This window comes from Cimex lectularius, unplaced genomic scaffold, assembly GCF_000648675.2.
Source record: "Cimex lectularius strain Harlan isolate CLEC.00 unplaced genomic scaffold, Clec_2.1 scaffold5, whole genome shotgun sequence".
NCBI classification, from domain to species: Eukaryota; Metazoa; Arthropoda; class Insecta; order Hemiptera; family Cimicidae; genus Cimex; species Cimex lectularius.
In genome coordinates, this window is record NW_019392993.1 from 910,885 (window position 1) to 924,201 (window position 13,317).

Sequence of the window (13,317 nt, forward strand, 5' to 3'; positions counted from 1 at the left end):
TTCCACATAATAAAGACTAGGATTAAATCGTCTACTATTCTGGCTAGCTAATATTTCTTTAATACATGAATATAAGATAATATATATATAGCCAGTGTAAAGAGCCATGTTTGCATTATTTGACGAGATATTTTGTTAAAATATATAAAAAACAAGATGGGTCCAAGGATATAGCCTTGAAAAACACCATCAACAATTTCGCTCGGGGTAAAATGGAAACTTTTAGAAATAGGAGTGTACTATTTTTATTATGTAAGAAAAGAAGTTATATCTCATCAGCCTGCATGCACTACGTCAAACAGAGAAAAAGTTTTTTTTTTTTGTATCTCGATCAAAACAATGTTTCCAGATATTAAAGACTAGGGTTAAATCGTCTACTATTCTGGCTTGCTAATATTTCTTTAATATATTTTATAGTTTAAGAATATAAATCAAAGTTTCTATGAAATCTTCATAATTTTTTGTCTTGTATGTATATTATTTGTATCTTGTCTGAAGGACCGAGGTGTAAAATATACAATTGATGGGCAAGCTCTCACTTCTATTTTCCTTAATGTCAGAGTATGATAATTTGATCCATTTATACTTTTTATTCTGAATGTGTATTTGTCGACACAAAACTGATCTCGTCGATAGAGCGTCTTCCGGGAACAATTTAATCTTCGTCGTATTTTCTTTGAAGGGTGATAAACAAGGAAAAGAGCACACATTTGTCCACAGTTCATAATCACAGCTTGCCCATAAATAGCGCTACCCCGCGATCCCGCAGTCGAAGTCCGCCCCATTAAAAATACTCCAAGAACCAAAAAAACCGTATGTCGCGATGGTATTTTTTTTCTGCCACATGTGAAACGAGGCGTGTGTCCGACGGCAGTCTTGTTTATACGGGGCGAAAAATTACTGTTGCACCCAGACTGCTGAGAGAGACGGGCCAGTTACCATTATTCAAAAAACAACAACGTGGCCTTAAAATGAGAACGCTGTATAATAGCGGAGCACAAATTGTCAGAATTTGTGGACACTGGATGGGTTTAATTAAAAGATTCCCGACCTTTGTTATCGGTCAATTAAAAAAAGGATCTAAGCTTATTTTCAACCAGCTAACCATCCAAAGCAAGGTTGTTAATAAATATAACTATTAAAACAAAAATAGCAAAGATAGCCCGGCATTTGAAAGTAAATACCAAACATACTTCATTCAATTCTTAGTAAATTTGTTCACCCTCTCAAGGGAACCTTTAACCGTTGGACCGTACTTAGAAATAAATTGAGGATCGAGCGTTAACATGATTTAAAGGCGATGCCGGTTTTCATCCATGCCTGGATAAAACTTTTTATAAATTTTGTGGTATTGACTTGGCAGATATCAAGTTTTAATAAATAGAGCAAACTATATAATTATATTTTACTTGTGTTTGCTGATAACAATCATATGGAATAAATTATTCTCCGATTCATATCGTTTTTGAAAACTTAAATATTAACAGCAACATCCTATCTTGTACAATGTTAGCATTGTATATTGTACATCTCAGACGGCAGTTTTGTATACGTCAGACTACCACAAAAATTAAAGACCTCGCATCTTCAGACTCTCATTTATAATGAAAAATAAGTAAAATTGGTTAATAATGTAAAAAAAACGCCATCAAGTTCTAAGAATAATTTCATATTGCTTAGGTAATCAGATCATTTTCTGTTATACAGCTGAAAAAAAATAATGATTTTCAATTAGGAAAATTGTTAATTTTTAAGATTAAAACGTAATACCTGTCATAAAGGAGGGCTTAACTTCCAAGTATACGTTGGGTGTTGCGGATAAATAGTCAAATCAGTTTTTCTCAATTATGATCAATTAAAAAGCCACGGATTATGCCGGGAAATCACAGATTAAATAGTCAACTCACTTACTTGTCATTAAAAAAAGGCTTAACATCCTTCCATGTTTTCCAAATTATTCTCAAACCCGTACATCTCAAAAGTCCAATTGTTATGCCAGAGATTCGTGACATTTACGAGGATACCGCCGTCCCCAATTTTCAAAATTATAAATTTTGGGATTAGAACTCTTTGTTAAAAAAATAACGTCATCATGTTCTATGATTAGTTTCAGATTAGTTTATTTAAATGTTCCTTTAAATAAATAAATTTAGCATTCATGTCTTATCGTTTTTATAATGATAAAACAATAATTGTTTAATTTCACTCAGAAAAATTATCAATTTTACATGATTATCACCTTTGTAAAATCGTGTTTCACGTGAGACTGCAACAAACATGAAAGAACTGGGATTAGAACTTGCCCCTTATTCAACAATACAGCACAGACTTTCAAATTATCTCTCACTCCGGTTCATGGCTCACTTTTTGCGACTTCCAACTAAAATAAAAGAAGTTAAGCATCTTAAGAAGATTGAAAATAGTGACCTAAAGTTTTAATAACATATTCGGATTTGTTTGTTTTAACAGTCCTTTAAAGGGTAGCTTTTTGTTTAAGGCTTTTTTAGGCCTAAAGTTTATTGGCTTTTAAGAAATGGTACAGCGTTTAAGCTAGTTATAAAATCAATACTTACGTCAATTATCCAAAGTTTTAAATAGTCGCTCTTCTGATTAAAGGATAGCTTGAATATATTAACACTTTGAATATTTTTATCAGTACATTGTCGACGTTTCATTGCATTGTCCTTTAAAAAAAGTGAAAATTAATTAATCTTTTTATGTACCGTTTTGGTTGAAATGAAAAAGTTAGTGTCGAGCGGGATTCGAACCCATGACCTTCGACTAAAAACGCCGCTGCTCTACCACTATGAGCTATCGTGACTTCGACCACTCAGACACCAACTCCCCATCGCAACCTACAACCTTTCGAATTTACCCTCCTTTTTGCCATTTTTCAGCCAAAACCTAGCATAAAAAGGTTAATTACTTGTAGGGCTTAATTACTTATCCAATACATATAATGGATTTAATAAGTAAAACGAAGTATAACTTCACTAACAGCTCATTTATCATTTATCATTTCTATCACTAACAGCTTCCCGTGGCCAATTCATATGTCGCCGAGAATCAAATCCTGATTACACGACTTTGAAAAATGGCAAAAAAGAGAGAAAATTCGAAAATATTGTAGGTTGAGATGGGGAGTTGGTGTCCGAATGGTCGAAGTCACGATAGCTCAAGTGAGAACAGTGGCGTATTGAACCGGAGGTCGTGGGTTCGAATGCCGCTCGTGACCCTAACTTTTTCATTTCAACCTAAACCATACATAAAAGGATTAATTAATTGAAAGAAATAATTAGGTCAATAGACCATTAAATATAATGGGTTTAATAGTGAAAATGTTAGAAACCCTTATATCATCTCCAAATTGTATATTCTTTCTCTTCGCCAGCCAGATGAGATCTCACATGAATAACAAATGCGATAGGCGGTTGATATCCTTAAAAAAAGTTCATATAATTTCCTTCTGGAATTGTGTGTGTGAGGGAGAAAAATTTACACTTCTGGACAAAGGAAATCTAATAAGTAGGATAGGACACACAAATAACGTCGTTAAAAATAATAAAAGGCCAGTATTTTTAAAATGTCACTGATTTATCATAGATTAAATTCATTAAAGTTCATAGAATTGGTATTTTTCCCTTTTAAAAGTACTCTAAGAGAATTAAATTGTTCGGACCAACTAATAATAAACATTTAGCAAGTTTGTAACATGTTTTTTTTCTCCCTCACACAAACAATTCCAGAAGGAAACTATGTTGTTACTCTGGAATCGACCGTTGAAGAGGGGAAGGTTAACGAACGTGGCTTGAATTAGATTAAGTGAATAAAGTTTTTCCGACTGAGGAACAAATACTAAACGATAAACCTTATCTAATCTCGGACCTGTTCACGACCCGACGTGCTAAAAAATAATTCGCCTCGTGTAACTCGCTTCCATCGAGTCCCCTTAAATCGTTTTTATTTGTATTGATAAAAAGAGGCTGTCACGGAAGCGGAATTAATTTTTAAACTTCCCTTCGGGGAAACGCAGCGGGAACAAATGTGTATTTCATACTTGGCATGATGGAAAACGCCATTAGGAAAGGAGAGCGATTTTCATAACCCGTTTTGAAACAATGTTACGCACCGACATGACCCAAATTAAAATCGTTACATTTAAAAAGATGAAACGAATGTTTACCAACAGAAAACACAACTGAAATAAATCTCAATAATCGTTCATGACAGTTTTTTCTTGTGCTTTACTTCGAAGCAATGCACTTATTGTTGCTTAGAGAGAAAAAGTTTATTATAAGTTGTAATCCTACACGATGATAAATGGAAAGAAAAGAGAGCGAAATAATTGAGCTCGTGTTTTTCTTACTTGATTGTTATTGCGCCTTTGATCTAGTTGAGTAAAAGCACAGAACTCTTCTGAATTTATATTGGTATAAATAAAAAAGTTTTCTCCTCTACGCTCAACACTACATAACTTTTAAGAGGGTCGTATAGGACGTTAACGTACGGTTTGTATTTCATTTAAAAAAACATACCTATTATAAATCAGATAACTTTTCAACATACATATTTAAAAAACTAATTTTAATGATTGAACCACTTTTTCACTCAGTTTCTATCATTGAATGAATACCATCAATTAGATCTGAAACGAAAAGTATATTTATCAAACTTTCACCGTTGTTTTTTCGAAACAATGATTAATGGACGACAAGCTGTGGATGAAAAGAAAAATACAGTTGTCCTTGGGTTACAAGAAAAACATAGACCACGTATAGATTTATGGAGAAGAATGGCCTAAGTTACGAAAAATCACTCCTCATATTTATTTCCCATATATTTCTTTAAAACATGATAAAGTATCTGAAAAGTATCGACTTTTAAATATCTAGTCGTAGTGACGCAATATCTAAGAAGTTTGGATTAAACTACTTTTACTTTTATATCTTTTGCTTTATCCTAAGGCACAAATTGACAGGCAGTTGATTTTTTTAATATGTCATGTTAAAAAGCTTAAAACATTTTTTGGATTTTATGGTAATAATAAAAACAAAGCTTAAAATTATAATAAAATTGACAATAATCGCCTGAGCACAATTAATCACCCTCTGCTCTTGAAACTATATCCTAAGGCGTACATCAAAAAATCATGAAATAATTGGTATTTCATTATTTAATATTAAAAACCATAAATCATAAAAAAAAGAAAAGAGAGGAGAGAAAAATAGAACCTGTGAGTGAGAGAGAATGAGAGAGAGAGAGAGAGAGAGAGAGAGAGAGATTGAGGTATACAAAGAATGGGAGAGAGAAGAGTAGAAAGAAATAGAGTGAGAGAGACTGGGAGAGGGAGAGAGAATGAAAGACAAAGAGAGAATCAGAGAGAGCAAAAGGGAGAGCTAGAGAGAGAGAGAGAGAGAGAGAGAGAGATTGAGGTATACAAAGAATGGGAGAGAGCAGAGTAGAAAGAAATAGAGTGAGAGAGACTGAGAGATGGAGAGAGAATGAAAGACAAAGAGAGAATCAGAGAGAGCAAAAGGGAGAGCTAGAGAGAGAGAGAGAGAGAGAGAGAATGAGATATACAAAGGATGTGAGAGAAAGAGAAGAGTAGAAAGAAATAGAGTGAGAGAGACTGGGAGAGGGAGAGAGAATGAATGACAAAGAGAGAATCAGAGAGAGCAAAAGGGAGAGCTAGAGAGAGAGAGAGAGAGTGAGCGCTAGATAATGAGAGAAAGATGGAGAGACAAACCGTGAGAGAATGAGAGAAAAAGAGAGGGTGTGAGAGAGTTGAAAGAAGAGGGGAGGGAAAACAGTCATCGAACTGACTTAGGTGTCTTCTCGAGGAAAGAGACATCCTTTTTGATATATCCTGTTGTCGATGGTGAAGTGTACGAGTCTATTCATTCCTTAAAAAACAATAAAACGTCGGGTATCCATGGAAGTGCGCGATGCCTAAAGGAGATCGCCCAGTACATCGCACCTGTAGCATGTCGACAGGCGTTTTTGCGGAAGTGCTCAAACATGCTAATGTGATCCCGATTTTCAAAAAAGAAAATATTAAAGACAAACGAAAATATCGACCTATTTCACTCTCGTCAGGGTTTGTCTAACTTATAGAAAAATTAATTAAAAACGGACTCTTCCCTTTTTTGCTGCGTTGACTCAAAATCAAATTGGAGTATCTAGATTTAAATAATAATAATAACAGAGTTGCTGGTTTGTTTTTGGGCATAACTAAAGTCTTTTGGTACCCTGGATCACCAGATAGAATATAAAGCTAGAACATATCTTTAATAAATGAAAGCTACATGAAAGTAATGTTTATTTTTACAGGAAGCTGAAAAAAAATGCGGCGATGTTTTTCGGCGTCGACGAAGCGACGGAAGAGAAGGAAAAGAACATCTGGATGGGAAGACGAAAAAGGATGGCAAGTAGGAGGTAAGTTCCTTAACTCTCTTGTTTTCATTCCATTACCTTTACCCCGCGTGTTTGCACCTTCATGAATTGCAAAACATCCCTCTTCTCTTAGCCCGAAGAGAACTACGATACAATTATTATTCCATGGAGAGCTCTTCGAATCGAATATAGAATATGTGTTTTGCAAATTGTCACTTCAAGCGAAGGTAATAAATCCCAGTTGTACGAGTACTTGATGAGGGCCCACTTTGTCGCCCCTGAGAACTGCGAATTAGGTTAATCTGGAATGCCGTAAAGCCCTTTATTTCGAAAACGAGCAAAAGCTTTTTCTTCTCTCACTTGGAGTCGGTCCAGGCGATTCGAGTGTCGGCACAAAAGAAAACCGTACACGGATGAGTCGAAGGGAAGAAAATCAACGAAACTGTGCGACTTTTTGCCTATTTTTAAAATAACCTCAAGTCCGAGCCAAAGCCTTTCTTGAGTAATCGATCCGATTACTTTTTAGATACGGAGAGCTGAAACCTGAATATCGCGAAGCTACGGGACCATGTGCGGATCAGCGACAAGCTACGACACAAGTAATAAAACCAACATAAAAAACTTTTTATTTTAAAAAAAACAACTAAACAATCTAATTTTTTTAAATTTTATTTCAAAGAATCTTAAGCCAGATATCATCCTTCCTGCGGGTGGACGAGAAGAGACCGACAGTTCTTCGAGGTGGCAAGCGGCGGCGGCGAAACGGCAAAAACCTTCTGTGGCTAGTATGACGTTCAAAGGAGTTGCTTTCATAGTAAACGTAAGTATGTCAACAATTACAAAATATTATTTAAAAATAACACACATTTCGTCTGTTTGTACTTTCTACTTCTTAATAAAAAAATCCTATAAATCAAAGATAATACCAACGTACTATCCATCTCAACGGTACAATATACACTATTGAAACATTTATTAGGCCCAAATTGGCCATCATTCTTGTAAAAAGTCTTTGGACAAACAAATAATTTACTAAGCAGGGATGATCAATTTACATCGAGCGTGACTGACCAATAAGACTGATCGTGTATCGCTCCTTCTTATGTTAGATAATAAATGTAATGAAGAAATTCACTAATTTCGTGGTCCGCTTGACCAATTAAATCATTACAATTAATTAAGGTTTTTAGTTGAGATAAAAAAAAGCTAATGGCACGAGAGGGATTCGAACGCACGACCTTCGGCTAGATACGCCGCTGCTCTACCACCTGATCTATCGTGACCTCGATCCCCTCGGACATCAACTCCCCATCTCAACCCCACCTTATGAGTTTTCCCTTCTTTTGCCATTTTTCAACTGTCGTGCAATCGGTTTGGATTCTCGACGACAATTGAAATGGCGACGGAGAGCATTAGTGAAGTGTACTTCATTTTAATTCATTAAATTTTTTTCATTTTTTTCATCTCAACTAAAAACCTTAATTCATTGTAATGATTTAATTGGTCAAGCGGACCACGAAATTAGTGAATTTAATGAATTAAAATGAAGTACACTTCACTAATGCTCTCCGTCGCCATTTCAATTGTCGTCGAGAATCCAAACCGATTACACGACAGTTGAAAAATGGCAAAAGGAGGGAAAACTCATAAGGTGGGGTTGAGATGGGGAGTTGAGTCCGAGTAGATCGAGGTCACGATAGCTCAGGTGGTAGAGCAGCGGCGTATCTAGCCGAAGGACGTGGGTTCGAATCCCTCTCGTGCCATTAGCTTTTTTTCATCTCAACTAAAAACCTTAATTAATTGTAATGAAGGAAATGAAACGCTAACATAACAGTGAAACAACACATAGGTACGCAGACCGGAATAATCATAATCGACACGTTTATTATCCTGTCATAACGCTTAACGTCTCTCCGTGTTTTATAAATTAATCCCACATCTTAAAAGTACCAGGGCTTTGTCAGGATTCGAACCCAGAACCGCTAGCGTGACAAATACTAGTAGGACGATCTAACCACTCGCCACTGCAATTCCCTCCTTGAGAAAAACTCACAATATCCCCCCCTCCTTTAAAATAGAAATAAAAAATGCTTTTCCAGCTTTACAATTAATCTAACATAGTCATAAGTGGCAGATCAAGATGATCCGAATCGACAGATTCGTCACACTGTAAATCTAAAAAACTTACAAATTTCCCAAATTAAGCAATCTCAAATCCATCCACCTTAAAGGTTCAATACCGGGATTCAAAAATCAGAACCGCAAATCCCAATTTTCAATGTTATAAACTAGTTTTTTCACGTGTGACGACAATAAAAATGAAATAGCTGAGATTTGAACTTTACTCCCATCCTGCAGCCACCATTATCATTCCGGTTCATGATCACTCTTGTCCTCTTCCAAACAGACTAAAACTTAAACATATAATTCTTATTTTTCGTTCTGAGAAATCATTATAAACTGTGACAATCACAAAAAGGAAAAACAGGGATTTGAATTTTACTCTCATCCTGTAAAAAAGCCACTACTTCGCCCCTTCAGTCTTATCTATCATAGCGGCCAATGGGTCATATTTTGCGTCTGTCAAACATACAAGACAGTAAAAGAGGTAAAATTATCAATGTGTTGAAAATATCGCCATCATATTTCACGATCAGGTTCAGATTAATTTATTTCAACGTTCGTTAATTATTAATTATTAACGTTTATCGTTAATTATTAATCCATTTATGTTTAGTGGTCTAATTGAACAAATACTTCTTTCAATTAATTATTCGTTCTATAAGGTCTTCGTTGAGATGAAAAATCTAGTGTCACGAGCGGGATTCGAACTCACGACCTTCGGCTCAATATGCCGCCGCTCTAACCACTTGAGCTATCGTGACTTCGATCCACTCGGATACCAACTGCCCATGTCAAACTATATTTATCATTAATGTCATGTCAACATACTCACTCCGCCATTTATCATTTCTAATAATTCTTTATTTTCACTCAGAAAAATTATCAATTTTATATGTTTATCGTGTTTCTTTTTTAATGTATTTTATTTATTGCTATGTGTACAAAATAAATACACATTGAGCAAACCCAAGAAAACCATCTTTGGATAAAAAATGGGAATGGATGATCAATGTATCAATTCAAACCGGAGGGAGTTGATTACATTTTTTTTATATTTAATTAGAGCGGTTTAGAAGTTCCAATAAAGTAGTTACTTTTTTTTACAAAAAGAACCTAAAGTAAAATTAAATTAGTTCGCTAGTTTAAGGCTTTGGTCAACATTTATTTCTTAACAGATAAACGGAACGATTAAATTTATGAAGGCAAACTAAACGAAGACTAACGGTGTAAGTTAAAATTGCAATTTCCCTGTATGCAGTGGCAATCCCTGAAGATATACATTAACCATCTGATGTATGCTTGTTCCTCTTGTACTTCATTACACGTCAATTTATATTCTGTTCTGTGTTGGAGTGGATTACTACGCTAAACATGTAATTCACAACCAAATCCGAGGCTGAAAGGGGAAAGGGGTTGGGAGTAACCGCTCTGACATAAACCCAAAATCGATTTTCTTATTTAGTCAACACATGTCAAAACCACGTAGTTGAATTAAATCCCTACTCCTTTCGGCCTCGGACCTCTCTGCCACGTGACGGGAATTAGGGTGGTGAAAAATTTAAATCTTCCTCAAAATTAAGTCATTCTTTTTCATAGCTTTACAAGTTTAAGGCTACATTGCTCTCCCGGGAGCCTCCCTACAAATCTCCCACCAACTTTAACCTCGCCCTTTATCACATCGCAGCATAAATTCTCATTGTGTATCATTAATTATCCTCTCTTCTGTAATTTTTCATAGTTTAAAACGTTGATTTCAAATGTTTAAACTATTTTTTATAACTCTACAAGCGTACATCGGTTTTTATTTGAAATGATCTCATTTTAATTAGATATTAAGATATTTTACAAAAGAGTTGAAAACGATTTGGTTTGAAAAGTTGTAACGTCGTAGCCAGGTTGAAGATTTTAGACAGGCGTGAAGCGTTGCTTAATTATTAAAAGTTGCATTAATGTTCAGAAATGTAAAGCCTCCTCCTATCTAAATAAGTTAATCCTTTGTATAACAGACAACAATATAATTAGTTATTTTATGATCTTCGATAAATCAACTTTTTTAATAGTTCACCCTGTTCAGGTTCGGTATTGTTAAATCCACATGATAAAAATTCGTCCACGCAAAAATAATGGTTAGGGATGGTATGTTCACTTGCAGCCAGTTTTCCCACTCAGCGAATTGGGGTTCAGATCCCTACACTCCTTCCAGGTCCAAGTCTGTCTAGGGCTGTCCGTAGACACTGATAACGCATTCGAAAAATTGTGGCACCCAGGCATCTTAATAAAAATTATGCCTCATCTTGATGACTCCATGTACCGCAAGTGCAATCTTACCTTACGAATCGAAGTTATTTAGTTCGCTATGTAGAAGCCTATTCAGTTTTTCTGAATAGGGAGTACCTCAAAACAGTATGCTGGGGCCTTTTCCCTACCTTCTCCTTTGAAGTGATTTCCCAAAAAAATCCCTTTTAAAAACAAACCACTTTGTTCATTCTCGCACAGCGTCAGCAATTGGTGTAAAAGTAAACCCAACGATGTCACAAGTAGTCCAATTTACTTACCGTCGCCTCGTGTCAAATGAAGCAATATCTAGGGCTGGATGAAAATATGGGAAACATATTAAAAACATTGTTACACGGACTCGGCATCGAATGTACCTTCTGAAACATCTCCTCACCAGTAAAACCATCCCTCTCCACGTGCAGCGACTCATTTACACAATGATCATAAGGTCTATCTAGAATTACATTGCGACGTATGGTCATAGGCATCTGATTCACAAATTAAAAAGGTGCAGAACAATCAGAACCGTATCCTCGATTAATAACAAATGCTCAGTGCCTATCTATCCACAAAGGCTTACACATCCCTAACGTTATCACGGTGATCAAATGTACCACAGTCGACACCACTGGTCCATTATTGTTTACCGCACCCCAACCAACTGATGCAAGAAATTTCCCAGAGCAGACCAACTCCAAGATAATAAAGACGACTGACATGGAAGACACACTCCGACCACGTACCTTCCCAAATTCCTATCTATTATCTATTATTGTCAAATAATTAATTATTGCAAGCTATTTTTACCAAATGTATTAATAATCTGATTAAGTAAGAAATGTCGTTTGTCTTTACTACACGTGTCAAGTCAAATTTTGTATTTAGTATACGATCACAAATGTAATGTGCATTAGCTCAATAGTTTAAAAAAAACGGGGAAAATAATAATGATTGACAGTATAATACATATATGGAAAATAATATGATCTTGTATTCTGTTATTTATATAAAAGCGTAAAAGATTAATACATAGGAACAAAAGATTTTAAATTTTATTGATTTATACACACGTATATAAACACGAAGTCCCATATATATACACATGCATAATTACGACAGGCATGAATAGGTCAACATTAACAGTTAATATAACTCCCTTAGTAATAACACACTGTAATGCAAACTTGCCTCTAAGTATTTACACAGACCCGAGTCGTGACCACTTAAATGACTAAAAGTTTTACGTAAGTTAATATTTTTTAATTAAAACATTTCATCCTCAGTGATAAACGGGTCACACACTAATAACATGATTTGTATGTTCCATTATTTCCAAGCTGCACATTGTATCATTTTAAAGTCTAATAGCATCTAATTTGCATCTAGGCTTCTATGATAAAAAGAATAATTTTTTTCGCTTTCAAACTATCCCTGATATTAAATATATAAAACAAAGCTCGTCAAGTCTTCGTAGGTCGTCGGTGTATAAAACGGAAATTTCTGCGGCTTTTTGTCTTTCACGCTTCTTTCTCTCTGACTCACATACTTTTTCCCCTGTTTTCTTAGGTGGTTAACCTCTCGTTACTGCACGTTGTCAAATTATTAATAAAAGAAAAACAAGACACATATACAAATCCATATCAGATAAAAATATTCCGACGGTGTAAGTATCCCTTCACCTATAAACACAAAACAGACACATTCATTCCCCTAGACTACTCGATATTCCTCGGTGAGGGTTTAAACCCATTCACGCTAATGAATTACTTTTACTCCATATTATTCGACATTCCTCGTGCTGGGGTATAGGCCATCATACAGATAGTATATACAAATATACTACAGTGTATGTAAAGATTGGACAGATAATATATTCACACCAACCCAAAATACTTTATAATTTTAAAAACTCTGATAGTCCTGCGGTCTGGAATCCGTGTCCGCTCCGAGCAGTAATGCCATACATAGGTCAGCAGGCTTTCTGTAGCTCATTCTACAGGCTTCTTATTTTCTGAATCGTAAATTATGCTCAACGCTTATTCTATGTGTAACTAATGGGCGCCCACTGTCCTAGTAACTAATTAAATTGTTAATTTCAATATTTCATATAAAAACACGACAGGGTCTGGTTCTTTCGACATAAGGTTTATGCAAAAGTTCTATGTCAAAAGTCGATTTGTAATTTAACTAATAAAACTCGTGTATTTTCAAATCGATATTGCATTATAATTTTTTATTTTGTTTTTTGCAGGCGTTAAATAAGCATAGATCGAGGGATTCGGTTTCGCAAGGACGGAGATCAACGAGAAGTTACTCGCCATCGACATTCGGAGGAGCGACCCCGCAATTGTCAACGTCGTCGCCAATAGATGATGACGAGGTGTTTTTCGACCGGGCATCTCCGTTGGCCACGACGACCGTCGCGGCACCTCCACCCGCGGATTTTGTCGACAGCACGACGGAAACGTTACCGGTTACGCTGGATACGACGTCGAGGATGAGAGAGAGGTACACGAATCTTTA

At 35.6% G+C, this 13,317-nt stretch overlaps 1 protein-coding gene across 1 annotated transcript in view; it reads left to right on the top strand.

Annotated features, from left to right (window-relative positions):
• LOC106666140 (inactive rhomboid protein 1) overlaps window positions 1–13,317 on the top strand; it is an 80,021-nt gene that overhangs the window by 49,016 nt on the left and 17,688 nt on the right. Inside the window, exons 7-10 of the mRNA XM_024229648.1 lie at window positions 6,331–6,435; window positions 6,920–6,992; window positions 7,073–7,213; window positions 13,046–13,302. Coding sequence (XP_024085416.1) covers window positions 6,331–6,435; window positions 6,920–6,992; window positions 7,073–7,213; window positions 13,046–13,302 — 576 coding nt within the window. The remainder of the gene's footprint in view (window positions 1–6,330; window positions 6,436–6,919; window positions 6,993–7,072; window positions 7,214–13,045; window positions 13,303–13,317) is intronic.